Source organism: Balaenoptera physalus, assembly GCF_965194825.1.
Source record: "Balaenoptera physalus genome assembly, chromosome: 10".
Lineage (NCBI taxonomy): Eukaryota > Metazoa > Chordata > Mammalia > Artiodactyla > Balaenopteridae > Balaenoptera > Balaenoptera physalus.
This window is the reverse complement of record NC_138889.1, coordinates 105043568-105057882: the sequence shown is the minus strand read 5'-3', so window position 1 is coordinate 105057882 and position 14315 is coordinate 105043568. Positions and strand designations below refer to the sequence as shown.

Sequence of the window (14315 nt, the reverse complement as noted above, 5' to 3'; positions counted from 1 at the left end):
GAGGCGGCGGGAGGCGGAGGAGGCGGCGGCGGCGATGGAGGTGAAGCGGCTGAAAGTGACCGAGCTGCGGTCGGAGCTGCAGCGGCGCGGCCTGGACTCGCGCGGCCTCAAGGTGGATCTGGCGCAGCGGCTGCAGGAGGCGCTGGACGCCGAGATGCTCGAGGACGAGGCTGGCGGTGGCGGGGCCGGGCCCGGCGGGGCCTGCAAGGCGGAGCCTCGGCCTGTGGCCGCGTCGGGCGGCGGCCCGGGCGGGGACGAGGAGGAGGACGAAGAGGAGGAGGAGGAGGACGAGGAGGCGCTGCTTGAGGACGAAGACGAAGAGCCACCCCCTGCCCAGGCCTCGGGCCAGGCCGCACAGCCGCCGCCGGAGCCCCCGGAGGCGGCAGCCGTGGAGGCCGCGGCCGAGCCCGATGCTTCCGAGAAACCGGAGGAGGAGGCCACAGCCGAGTCAGGTGGGGTGAACGGTGGCGAAGAGCAGGGCACCGGCAAGGGGGAGGAAGATGAGCCGGAGGATCGGAGCGGAGACGAGACGCCGGGATCCGAGGCGCCGGGTGACAAGGCCGCAGAGGAACAGGGTGAGGAGCTGGCAGCGGAGCCCGGCTCCAATCTGCCGGGTGCGCCCCTGACCCAGCACCAAGCCCTGCATCGCGGGGTTCGATTCCCATCGCCATTCTATGGGACTCCCCAGGGGAGGTGGCTTTCGTCCTCTACCCACCTTTTTGGGGGGGTTTGACTACCTCTGGTGGCCCCACTCTCTGCAGGCGGGAGGTTCCTGCCTAACTTGGTTGCTTGGTGGTAGTGGATGGAAGTAAGCGATGTTGCTTGCGAACTGCTTATGAGCTACCTGTTGGAGCAGGCTCCCGCGGTGCTGGTTATCTTTTCCTAAACCGAGAATGCACTGAGGAATTGTTGATTACACGGACAGCCAGACCGACTGTTGGAGGCTTCGGCCCGACTGTTGACTTTTTCGCCATGAAATTAAGCAATAAGCTCAGTTCGTCAAAGTTCGCTCCATCAAAAGCTCAATATTAGAGTTTGAGCCACAGCGAAAATCTGGAAATCTAACATTGCTCCTGCTTTAGCAGCAGCTCCTTCTTCAGCAGCCTGTGGTGTGAGGGTGTCAAGTTTAATCGTTAACTACGGAAGAAAAAGTTTTAATCTACAGCATTTAGAATGTTAATCAACGTTATTTGGCTAGGGGTTTAACCTTGTCTGAATTCTTACGACTAAATTTTAATCTTTCATCTGAGTGGATAGATGGGCAAATTTGTAGAATTGCTGTACGCTTAGCTAGCTTTTTACATTTCGGGTCCTTGACTTCCTGAATTGAAATGATTGGGGTGTTGGTGGGTCCATTGAGTAACCTTGTGGAAGAGACTGTATAGCGTTGCCCTAGGGAGTTGGTGACCTTTCTCTCTTTGAAGTAATTGGATGGTTGGAGCTGATCCATAACTGTCTTGTCAGAGTAGGGAGGAAAGCTAGAGCGGCTTCCCATTCTTAATATGAAGTGGCTTGCTTTAGTTCCTTTTATAATACATTTTTTAGGCTGCTGCTTGGTGTGATGGTATAATTGGAACCCATTCTACAACAGTCATATGCAACTTGCAGATTGTCCTATGTCCTGGAACGAAAATCCCATTACATAACCTTTGACTTAACGTGTACCGCCAGATAGCAGATAAAAAAGGTTGAGGGATAAAGGACTTCTTTAAAGAAGTTATTATTAAAAATTTTAGTGTTACAAACCAAAAGAAGTCCAAGGAAAAATTGGAGTTTTTTCCTCCTCTTGTGAAGAATGTTGCTAACTGTATGACAGCACCTTTGTGCCCCAAATTATGTGCAGTAAAGATGCAGTATTATTTATGGGTCTCTTGTGACTTAATGGTTTGCTCCTGCAAGTTTCAGTAAAAATCTGTGATAAAAATACAGCTCTGTATATACACCATAGTCCATTAGCTATGTAAGTAAAGCTGTGGATGGCTGTGCGTTTCAAAGCTGGAAAGGCAAACTCTTAAAAAAAAAAAAAATTGAGGCTTCTGTAACATGAAGCTGTGGAAAAGTGTTGGAAAACATATATTAAGTGTCCAGCTTAAATCCAAATCTGATAGAAATCGAAGTTAAGCTATGAAGTTTTTAAAAAACTTACGGGTTGTTTCTTTTATGTCATATTGGTGGGAAAATCTGCAAGCTTGACCTGATTTAAGCAGATAAATTTAGAATGCAAAAATTGCCAAATTTTTAATCTACTGCTTGACTGTAATTAGCCCATAATGTCCCTTTTTTTTTTTTTTTCTTTAAATAAAATCCCAGCCAATGACAGGAAGATGATCATCTTTGGAAATAAAACATTCTATGAATGCAATGGGAAAAACCTGGCTCTTCTGACTAGACAGATATGCAGGTCTTCCTTTAGTTTCTGTTGGTTCTGAGCTTATTCTACACTCCAGTATGAAAACTGCTGATTTTCTTTCCCTCCTTTTTGTAGGAGATGACCAAGATAGTGAAAAGTCAAAACCAGCAGGCTCAGATGGTGAGCGGCGGGGGGTAAAGAGACAGCGGGATGAGAAGGATGAACATGGCCGAGCTTACTATGAATTCCGAGAGGAGGCTTACCACAGCCGGTGAGGGAAATAGTCCCTTTCATTGAAGGGAGTGTCTGCTCTGATTTTGGTATACCTGATGTTGACCAGAGAGTCTGGAAAGAGGGGTGGATTAAAAATGGAATAGGTTTTTACAGGCCTAAGTTTTAGATTAAATCTACCCTGAAAGCTCCTGTTGTCCTTTTCACATTTGTTGAAAGAAGCTGTCTGCTGGAATTTTATATTTGCTGATAAACAGACCTGATGTCATGCAGACACCTTTCAAATTAGAGGACTTTGGTTACATTGTATTTGTTTTTCTCTCATATGTATAGTTCAAAGTCTCCACCACCCCCGGAAGAAGAGGCAAAAGATGAGGAGGAGGATCAGACTCTTGTGAACCTGGACACGTGTATGTATAAGGCAGACAGGTTGAGGTTTTAAACCAATCAGAAGTGATTTTGGAGATTGAAACTTCATGGCCTGCAACTTTGAAGAGATTTAAACTTTGTATCCATTCTTGAGAACTGGGTGTATTTGTGTTCTATTGGTGGCTTCAAGTGTTGGGCATTGGAGTAAACAGATTGCTTCTTTCTTAACAGATACCTCGGATCTCCATTTTCAAGTGAGCAAAGACCGCTATGGAGGGCAGCCACTTTTCTCAGAGAAGTTCCCCACCCTTTGGTCTGGGGCAAGAAGTACTTATGGAGTGACAAAGGGGAAAGTCTGCTTTGAGGCCAAGGTAGTGTGTACAGCTCATTAGGACCATTCATTTATTAAATTAGTCATTAAACTACTATGTACTGGGCTCTAGTACATAGTAGTTTACCGCCCACCAGTATTTTATTAGTGCAGAAAAAGGCACTACACTTGAATGACAACCGTAGCTCCAGTAACCAAGAAATTGACCCTCATGGCTTTGGTTTAAGTTCATTGACAGTTGTTTTTCTGATGTTGAGTTGTGATAGTTGTCGTTTTCGGTTTGTATCAAAATCTTGTCTAACTCAGACTTTGCTCGAGTATCTGAAAGTTCCTTTTCTGACTTGGCCAGATAACCCAGAATCTCCCAATGAAAGAAGGCTGCACAGAGGTTTCTCTCCTTCGAGTTGGATGGTCTGTTGATTTTTCCCATCCACAGCTTGGTAAAGTTATTTTTAACTTAATCATTTCAGTGTTTGCTGCTCTGTGGGAGGTTTGAGTGTAGGTAACTAATCTGCTGATTATTCTAGGTGAGGATGAATTCTCTTACGGTTTCGATGGACGAGGACTCAAGGCAGAGAATGGGCAGTTTGAGGAATTTGGCCAGACTTTTGGGGAGAATGATGTCATTGGCTGCTTTGCTGTAAGTGCTCCTGAAAGTTGTAGATTTGTAACAAGGAGTAAATAGAGGGCACTAGGGATCAATTTGCTTCCCATCAGCTGCTGTCTTTTCTGCGTTTGATGCCTTGCTCACATAGTTGTTTAGTACAGCAGTTGGAGTAGAGAAAAAAAAGATTAAATTGTAAGATTAATCAACCTCAAGCTCTGTGTGCCCATAAATGCTCTTGTCTTTCGTCGTTGTAGAATTTTGAGGCTGAAGAAGTAGAACTTTCCTTTTCCAAGAATGGAGAAGACCTTGGTGTGGCATTCCGTATCAACAAGGAATCCCTGGCTGACCGGGCCCTCCTACCCCATGTCCTCTGCAAAAATTGTGTTGTAGAATTAAATTTTGGTCAGAAGGAGGAGCCCTTCTTCCCACCGCCAGAAGAGTTTGTGTTCATCCATGCCGTGCCTGTGGAGGAGCGCGTGCGCACTGCGGTCCCTCCCAAGACCATAGAGGAGTGTGAGGTATGCCGGAGAGTGTGCAGAACCTTGGTGCTTATGCTTGGAATGGTGGGTGGGTCGCTTTTCTTCTGAAAACTTTACCCAGCTGGGGGAAGGGGAGGATGTTCTTAAATTGGGCTTTGTAAACATGACCCTCACTTATTTTTTATAGCATTCCTGGTTTACTTGCAGGTGATTCTGATGGTGGGACTGCCTGGATCTGGAAAGACCCAGTGGGCACTGAAATACACAAAAGAAAACCCTGAGAAAAGATACAATGTCCTGGGAGCTGAGACTGTGCTCAATCAAATGAGGGTGAGTTGCTGGGAGGGGTTAGTCCGCTGTGATATTAGCTCTTGAGGTACCAAGAAACTTATATAATCTTTTCCCAGTGGAGTTGGTCTTTCAGGTGTCTGAGAACAAGAGCCCCACAAATAAAGAAATGAGTTCTCAGTATGTGTTTATGGTAGATTTGTTTTCCTTTGCTGTGTTGTCAAATCTGAAAGCTGGTAAAGTCTGGAGTATATCCAGATTGAGACTGGAAATGAGTTCTGTAGGAAATGGACAACATTCCCAGCACTGAGGAATGTCAGTGAACTGATGTGGTGGTGTTGTGGCATTTACCAGTGATTCTTGGGCTTTAACTTACTGTGTAACTTCTTGTGTTTCTCTTCCTCTCAAACTCATTAGATGAAGGGGCTCGAGGAGCCACAGATGGACCCCAAAAGCCGAGACCTTTTAGTTCAGCAAGCCTCCCAGTGCCTTAGTAAGCTGGTCCAGATTGCTTCCCGGACAAAGAGGAACTTCATTCTTGATCAGGTATTGTTCAAACATTCAAAAGAAACCTAATTTAACAGTAGGTCCAAAGATAAAAGATTTGGTATCCACTTAATCTGATAAAATTGCTCAGGGACTTCACTGGTGGTCCAGTGGGTAAGACTCCGTGCTCCCAGTGCAGGGGGCCTGGGTTCGATCCCTAGTCAAGGAACTAGATCCTGCATGCATGCTGCAACTAAGACCCGGCACAGCCAAAATAAATAATTTTTTTAAAAATCTCATTAAAATAAATTGCTCAGAGTCAAAATAGGGTGCGTATATAGAGAAAGACTGAATTAAGTAACAGAATCAGGTTACCTGATTATGACCAAGTGGTTGTGTTACGGTTGTAATGTGTTTTGAACTCAGAGATACAACTTTTAGTGTTTTTACCAGAGAGTGTCTGGACCCAGACTATAAAACACTTTCTAGAGGCGATGGAAAGAGCGTTGGTGCTTTGGATTCATGGCTCCGCCACTTACTAGGTTTGTGACCTTGGACAAGTCTTGGCCTCTCTGAGTCTCAATTTTCATGTTGTGTAAAACAGGATAACATCATGTAGCTTTGGAAGAATTCAAAGAGATTGTGTAAATAAGACTCCTAATCTAGTGCCTCACTTGTGAACGATGCTCAGTAATTGTTGGTTGAATCAGAGTTTAATTTTTATTCCTAAAACGTCCGTTACTCCTCTTGTCCCTAGTGTAACGTGTACAACTCTGGCCAACGGCGGAAGCTATTGCTGTTCAAGACTTTCTCTCGGAAAGTGGTGGTGGTCGTCCCTAATGAGGAGGACTGGAAGAAGAGGCTGGAGCTGAGGAAGGAAGTGGAGGGAGACGATGTGCCTGAGTCTATAATGCTGGAGATGAAAGGTGGGCTAAACGCTGCAAGTTAGGGGCCCTGTCCTTGGTCCATGCACACCTCACTAGAGCCTCTTAGCACCTGGGGGATTCTCCACATGTAAAGTGTAAATCTGTGGAATAAATTAATGGGTGTGATCACTTTAAGGTTAATGAACGAGCAGAGTGAATGGTGAAGCAATAACCCCTTGATTCATTCTGATAAAATCCAAAAAGAAAAATGGTGAGAGACCACAGGATGATAGCCTTAAGGCAGAGGCTTCAATGAGTCAGTTATTCATTTAGTAAATACTTAGAGTGTCTACTGTTTGTCCAGTACTGTTCTAGACACAGGGAAAGAATGAATGAGATGAAGCTCTGCCTTCACTGAATTTATATTCTAGAGATGGGACATTCTTGTGGTTCAAATTAAAATGGTAGTGGTTGGGGTGAAAGATCTCATCAGTAAATTTTGATTTCTGGTATCACATTAGGCCTGTTTTTTTGTTTGTTTGTTTGTTTTGGGTTTTGATACGTGTGGTACAAAGCCTTACAGCAAGGTTCCCTACCTACAAGGCAAAATTAACTATCTTGATTGATCTAGTTTTTTGCTGTTCACCTCAGAGTTTGGTTTTTCCCCTTGCTGCCTTCAGCGCCTGGCATCCCACCTGAGCTATCAACTACTGGCTCTTTGAATTCTGATAATGCCCAGGCATGGGAGCTGGTTACACATTTAAGAGCTGGATTCTCCGAGTTTACTTAGAATGAACTAAGCCAGTCCATAACTGGTACTCAAGCACTTGGAGGAATTTAGTTCAGTTTTATAAAACGGAGGGCTAACTGGATTCATCTAAGAATCAGGAGAGCCTCATTGAACTGAATTCTGCTGGGACTCAGCCTCTGAACTTGATGTCTAGAGACTGGCAAGTGCGCTCGCCCATCATACACAGGGGGTTTTAATGAGGACCCCGTACTCTTGTTAACTGTTCTCCTTGTATAGATGAGTAAGTGCCTTTAGGCTGGGGTCAGTTTCTTCTTGAGTCTCTTTAAAAGTGTATTTCTTATCTAACCAACACCAAAACTTTCTCAGTTACTTTTAGCCCCTGGCTGCCTGCTTCTGTCCTGATAAGAAACCTTAACCCAGTTCACTCTTAATTTATTATGGATCACTTGAGAACTTGTAAATCTACAGTTTGCAGACAGCCCTTTGCCTGGGGCTGTTACAGTTTAGGGAAAACCCGTAGAGTGAACCCAGCACACTTCTGTGCATTAATAGATGAGGCTTAGAAAATCTTATTCTTGTAGTGGGGTTTTCATTATGAGATCTTACCCGTCTATGTACTTGGAGGCCCACAAGCTTCTCTCTTACTCTTACAGCCAACTTCTCTCTGCCTGAAAAATGCGACTATATGGATGAGGTGACATACGGGGAGCTGGAGAAGGAGGAAGCTCAGCCCATTGTCACTAAGTACAAGGAGGAGGCAAGGAAGCTGCTGCCCCCCTCCGAGAAGCGGACAAACCGCCGAAACAATCGAAACAAGCGAAACCGGCAGAACCGAAGCAGAGGCCAAGGCTACGGTGAGTCCTGGGGACCTGCCAGCCCGAGCCTCAGTCTGTTCTCTGTGCTGAGTGCAGCAGGACCCACAAGGAAAGGCCAGGCAAACCAAGTCAGATCACCAACAATAAGGAAGTCCCTTCTTTATGGAGCTTATTTTCTCCTGTGTTCTTTACTCCCAGCTTCTTGTGCTTTTTCCATAATCCTTCAACAAAAGGTAGTTATTTTTCAACAAAAATATTTGTTTCCTTGAAAAGCAATGCTTGAGCCTGTTCATTTATCTAGTTTTCATTTTTACATATGGATTCCCCCTTCACTATTGTAGTCTGTATGAAGGATTTGTGCAGTGAAATCAGATTATCTTTTTCCTTGCTACTTTGTCTATTGGATCAACCCAACTGTATAGAGCAGTAAGTGAATGCATTATTCAGTAATCTGGGGCGGGTGTTAGACAGTAAGTTAGCTTATTAGTGGAATTAATTTCCCTCCTGAATGTCTAGTTTGTCAGTTAACAACCCCCGCCACAGTGTGCATTCACTGTGCATTAAAAATGCGTGTGTGTGTGTGTGTGTGCGTAATTATAAGTGTAAGTCAACAAAATTCTTGAGTGCCTGCTACGTGCTGGGCACTGGGAATACCAACAGTTCCTACCCTGGAAGAGCTTATCATTTAGACTTTGTTCATTTGTATAAAATGATGGGTCTGGGTTATATGATATCCAGGATCCCTTCCAGGGCTGAAAGTCTGTGACTCTACGAATGGCAGTTTTTACTCATGTTTCTAACTCTGCCATGTATGCTTTTGGCATCTTAAATGTTTTGCAGGAATTGGGGAGCTTCAAAAGGTGAAACCAAGGTGGCTTGGTTTTCTTGTGTCTCTATTCCTCTGCCCTACCCCCCCTCAGACTTTTTAAAAGATCCTGGCTGGTGCTTTAATTAACATTGTGTGAGCCTGGCAGAAGCAGGCCTCCTATTCCCCCAGAATTGCCTTTGGCTCCGACTTTTTGATTTCCACTCAGATGTGGAGCCAGGACCCCATGCCAGCTGTCTGAGCGCGCTCTCCATTTCTCTTCCAGTGGGCGGGCAGCGCCGAGGCTACGACAACCGGGCCTACGGGCAGCAGTACTGGGGGCAGTCTGGAAACAGAGGGGTGAGTGCAGCTCTCCTTCTGCTCCTCCCTCTGGGCCGTGACAGCCATTCCTATTGGCTTGGGGGAGCAGAGTGGTTTGGGCTGTTTTCTCAGGGCTTAGGGTTTTGCCCATTTAATTTGTTCCTCTGGAAGACTTTATCCTGGGAAGGTTAAGCTTGTTTATAATATCAAGTGAAGATGTGTCTCATTTAAGACGGGGGATAGCAGTGGATTGTGATGCTGAAAACCCACACATCTTCACTCCTTCTCTTTCTCCTTTCGCAGGGTTACCGTAATTTCTACGATCGATACAGGGGAGACTACGATCGGTTCTATGGGCGAGATTATGAGTACAACAGATACAGAGACTATTACAGACAATACAGTCGGGATGTAAGTATCATCTGGGGATAGAGAGATGAAGGGGGGCAGGACCAGAGGGATGAGTGTCATGCCTCTCCGTCCTCAGCCAGCTGTGGCTCCAAGTGATGGAGTTTCCCCTTTCTTCTAGTGGCAGAATTACTACTACCACCATCCCCAGGACAGAGACCGATACTACAGGAACTACTACGGTTACCAAGGGTATCGGTGAAGCCCCTGCCATTGTCGCCTGTCAGCCATGAAGCTGAATCTCTGGGGGTGCCAAGCACCCCCCAAAACACAACCAAGGAAAACAGGGGCTGCCGGGGTGGGGCTGAGCTGCCGGGGAGGGGCGGTGGGGGGAGGGTGCGCAAGCAGTGGGGGGAGGGGGGTGGAAACAAGCAACAAAACTGTACATTTTTTTTTAAAGTTTGTTGAAAAGAATATTGTCTTATTCTATAAAACATTTCAAACCTAGTTAGATATTTGTAATCAAAAAAACATTTGCTCAGAAAGCAGCACTTAGGGCTGCCTGTCCTATACCCTGCAGTCAGACAGGAAGAGAGAACTGAAAATGTCACCCTTCTGACATTCTAAGGCAGCTGGACCGGCAGCCGAGTAAGGGAGAGTGACGGCGAGGTGGTGCGGAGAGGGTGGAGAGGCGTGCGAGCGAGGGCGCTCTCCATAGCAGGCAGGAGTGGGGACAGAGGGAGAGCTTGTGACTGGGGCAGTGAAAATAAACGATCAGCTCTTATCAATCACTTGCACCAACTAACCGTTTGTATTTTCTTTACCGACCTTTCCCTCTTGGGATATCTGGTCCGGTGGGCTGGGAGGCCATAGTGTCCCTATCTCCACGTTCCTGTGCCTTTGTGCTGTTTGGCTGAGGCATGGAGACTACCAGTTGGGCGGTTCTGTTATATAGGATCCCCACGCCAAGGAGGCATGGGGACTGTTCCTGATTGCAGAGCAGAATAGCTTGCAGCCTCTCGGTATCTGTTAATGGATTTCCATAAAATCCGGGGGAAGAGTTGGGGTTGCAGCCCTCAGCCTGAAGACTGTGATTTGCCAGTCTCTACTCTCTGTCTTCCAAGGTTGAGACAGGTGGGAAGTCTCTGAAATCATCTCTGTTAGAGAATCTGTCCTCTTATAGTTCAAGAGAAGGAACGTTTCTCAGGGTTTCAGCTCACACAGAAACGAAGCAGGATTCTTTTCACTGCAGCAGGATATGTATATAGGTGAATCCTGTGGTGTGGGCTACCAGGCCCAGGCGCTGAGAATAGCAGCTATTTTCTACAGTGTGGAGGGCCGGGGCCCTGCTGGCTTTTTTGATACACAGATAGAGAGTGAATAGAAAAGGGTAGGGTGGGGGGGTGGGAGGCAGCTCCGTGGGGCTGCTGGAACTTGGGAAGAGCATGAATGGGAGCGTGTGCAGCGTGTGCGTGAAAGGCAGCACCCCTTCCCGACTTGCTGAAACAGGATTCCTCCGGGGGTGCCTGCCCTGCGTGTCCCAGAGAGGCCTCTAGCCAAGAGACTTCAGTCGGGAGAGTTACTGTTCGTAACTTGACCAGCACCCTCCCAGTTCTGGACAGACAGCTTCAGGTTGCTGGTTCAAGAATATGGGTGGGTTATGGGAATGCTCTTTCAATACTGAGCTTCAGTTTCCATTCACCTTCCTGCTCAGCATTGTGTCAGCCAAGAGCTTACTCAGCGAACACCACACATTGCCGCACTTCCTGGCGAGGGGAGCCCTGGGTTGTGCTACTAGAAGGTACTTCACTTCCATTTCCTTACCTGGGCAGTCCTCCGTTGAAAATGTTGTGCTGAGATTTGACCTCTCTCTCCCTCTCCCACGGTTACTGCCGTGCCCAGGCGGGTGCACAGGCCCTCGTCCTGGCCCTCTTGTCGCCCTTCTGCTCCACAAGGACCTCTGAGCCGGAGGCTGGAATGGGGGGCTGATAGGCAATACGTTTGCTTGCTCATCATGATGTCCTTTCTCTGGGCACCTGCTTTTTCTGTGGTGCCATCAAATGGATTTGTGTGTGGCAGTGGGTGAAGTGATTGCATGAATTTTTCTGTAACCCACTAACTTTTTATTATCATTAAGGGGAGTTTTTGAGAAAGCTTTGCTCATAGTGTCAGGGAGGTAAAAAGGAGGAGGTAGAAACTGGAGCCCAAAGAAATTCCCTTAGGGCAAGATTATGTTATAACAGAAAATTGACTCTGAGGCAGAAGCTGCCACCCCTATTCAAACGTTTAGTTCTCCAGCAAATAGCATCTTTTTATAGTCTACAGCACGGTTCGGGGATGCTAGGCCCTCAGGACCAGGGGGACAAAGCTTAAGCCGCTTTGGGTTTTTTTGGGGGGAGGGGAGGTACTTGCTGTTAATTTTTGACACTAGAAAGTCATTTTTTTTAAAAAAAGCTTTTTCTAGGTGGGTGGAGAGTGAAACTGCCACGTCCTTGTCGGTTTAGTCAAAGAGATCACTCGCAACAACAGTAGATGTCTGGGTTTTGTTTCTGTCTGTTTTTTTATTATGAAAAAACAATGTTAAGGGGGAAAATGTGGATTAACAGGCGGGATCCCTACCCTTGTTTTCCTTAGAAGACTTGTTTAGTGTCTTATCAGACGTCTGTTGTAGTTGTAGATGGAAAAGCTTGTGAGAAAAACAACCACCACATGGAGCCTGTAAATGTTATTGCACAACCTGTAAAGCATTCTTGGAAGTGGCCAGTAAAAAAGGGTTTTACCATTTAAAAAAAATGTAACTGTGTCATTGTTTACATCTGTAACTTTTTCCTCCCCTGTTCTCATTACAACATTATGGCAAAAATGTAGGCACCGTAGCTTCCAGTTTTAGAATAAATAACCATTTGGATTGAATTCACCCTCTCCTGTGGCTGCACTGACTGGATAGAGTGTGTCATTGGGGGCTTTATTTATTTCTGACGCTCCTCCTCAAGTCGTACTGGGTTCCAACCAAGGTCGGCTTTCCTCTTTCATGGCTTTTCTCCCTTCCTATTCTGCCATGCTTTCACTTGGGAACCAGCCATACCTTCACTCGGGGTTTGTTGGCTTACTTAAGTGCTTGCTTTTACTAAGAGCTTGAGCCATTGGAATAGAAGAAAAATTATAACTCATGACCTCTGTGTATTTGGCCTATACTAAAACCAGTTGGATGCTTGAAGTTAAATGTAGGGTTCCATTTAGGAGCCAGATTAAGTTTATTCGTAATTACCACTTAAGAGGAAAAGCCTGCTTATTCAACAGAAGATGTTTGATGGGGATTCTTTCCTAGTGAATATGTAGAATGAGAAGGTAACTTTAATTGACAAAAGCACTACTGCATTACTAGCACCGAACTGATATTGATTGTAACTTCTGATAAATAGTCAAGGACTTATTAAGGCTGGGCTCCCACAGGCTTATGACATCTAGTGTTTTGAAGTAGTGGTGATACAGATACAGTTACTGCTCTAACTCCTCCCTCTGTACATGATAAGAGATTCCCACCCTAGGGGCTTACAGCTTTGGGCCCAAAGGCTATCCTTGATTTCAGTGTCTGCTCATTCTCTAGGATATTTAAAGTTACTCAGTGTTATAGCTAATCATTTTAAATGGTTATTTATAGCTCATGCCTTGTCTCTAGTAACCTCTAGACCCCCCCCTTTGCCCCCAGCTAGGGTTGCAGCCATTCACCCCTAATCTGATAAGTATGAAAATTGAATGTGTAGAAAAACTGAGCAGAGGTTGCTTTTTTTTTTTTTTTTTTAAATAACCTAATATCAAGATTACATTTATTGAGCACTTCTGACTTCTTACGAAGTCTGAGCTGATGTGGACATTTTCACTTACCCCTCTGGAATTTGCCCAACACTGTGATACCTTAGGAAAAGAGAAAGATTCTTTTAGTGCCTTCTATGCCCTGCTTGCCATTTAAGCATGTATAGTACAATCGTTGGCTATTTGAATGCCTGCCATATGCCAGACACTGACAGGATGCAGGGATTAAACAGACTTGATCCTCAGAGGAGTTTTCAACGGGCACTAAGGAAGAACTAAGCAGGCTCCTGAACAGAACGGGGGTAGGTCCCCACTTCAGGAGAGCAGCCAGGTTACTTCCCTTGGTTTCTTCCTCTCTAGGATGAGGGAATTAAATATCTCCAGGGCCTGTTAGGGCTCAGGAATTCATCAACAGCAGGGAAGCTGCTATTCCTGAAGGTGCCTCAAGTTCACTGGGTACTCCCGGAGCCTGTGGAGACGTCCATAGGAAACTCAAGTTCAGTTCCTGGTAGAACCCCCTTTATTCCTTTGGTTTCCTCTCTGTTCCCCTCCCCTGCTGTCTTCCTGTGTGAAGGTGTGGGGAAGCTGGGGGCGATGTGCTGTCTCTAATACAGGTCACCCCCTTCCGCAAGGCAGCCTCTGGCAGCCGACCCTGCCCGCAAGTGTATCCCAGGACAAAGCATGGCCCAGGCTTGCCCCGGGAAGCATGTATCACTGGGTAGGGGGTGGGGAATCTTGACAACCCACGAGGAGCAGACATCCTGAGACTTACTTTCTCCGCCTTGGCCCTGGTCCCACCTCCGTATGTGTCTTTCCTTCCCTTGGAAGGTAACGGCTTCTAGAAAGGTATTCTGGGGCTTTATAAACCTCCGCCAAGTTTGAGTCCGGGAGGCGCTCGTGAGACAAACCTCTGGCCGGGCAGCTTGCTGGACCACTACGAGGGGTGGTAGGCGCACCAGGGGCGGGGACACTGCTCCTGGCGGATGTGACAGAAGGGGCCTCAATGGGAAGTGGGAGAACAGCAAGCCCCAGTTCTAACAGGAAGCCCAAACTGAACAACTTCGGGCTTATCCAACTCCTAGGGAGAACAGGAAGCGACCTAGGAACAGCGCCCCGAGCCGAACGGCGCCGGGCATTGTCCTCACACTTCTGTTTCCGCTCCAAAGGAGTCTCTACTAGGCAAGATATAGAGACCTAGATTCTCTCATAAGATCCACGCGACCGGCGCCTACTGCTGGCGTGCTTGCTGGGACCCCCTTGTCCCATGATCCTTGGCAGTAGCCGCCAGTGTGCCTTCACCTGGATCGGGTGGACGTCGGCTTCCGGCCTCCGGGGTGGGCAGGAGTGGGTATCGAGTTGACGAGGGAAGGAGCAGCCATTTTGAGACAGATGAGCACGGAAGGGACCATATTGAGAACTCTGGATGCCTGGGGCCGCCATTTTAAGTATGGGCCC

General features: G+C 46.7%; 1 protein-coding gene across 2 annotated transcripts; it reads left to right on the top strand.

Moving 5' to 3' along the window:
• Positions 1 to 34: 34 nt before the first annotated feature.
• HNRNPUL2 (heterogeneous nuclear ribonucleoprotein U like 2) lies at positions 35 to 9852 on the top strand (the record flags this gene model as incomplete). Of its 2 annotated transcripts, XM_082477907.1 has the most annotated exons (14): positions 35 to 575; positions 2486 to 2621; positions 2915 to 2991; positions 3182 to 3321; positions 3631 to 3721; positions 3809 to 3921; positions 4143 to 4406; positions 4575 to 4697; positions 5073 to 5201; positions 5899 to 6067; positions 7412 to 7612; positions 8665 to 8738; positions 9003 to 9110; positions 9229 to 9852. In XM_082477907.1, 14 exons carry the CDS (start codon positions 35 to 37, stop codon positions 9307 to 9309), a joined length of 2247 nt encoding a protein of 748 aa, XP_082334033.1. In that variant the 3' UTR covers positions 9310 to 9852. The 2 variants fall into 2 exon arrangements, 1 of the variants encoding a protein (XP_082334033.1); XR_014268183.1 differs by lacking the exon at positions 8665 to 8738 and having other exon boundaries at positions 9229 to 9270.
• Positions 9853 to 14315: the final 4463 nt, after the last annotated feature.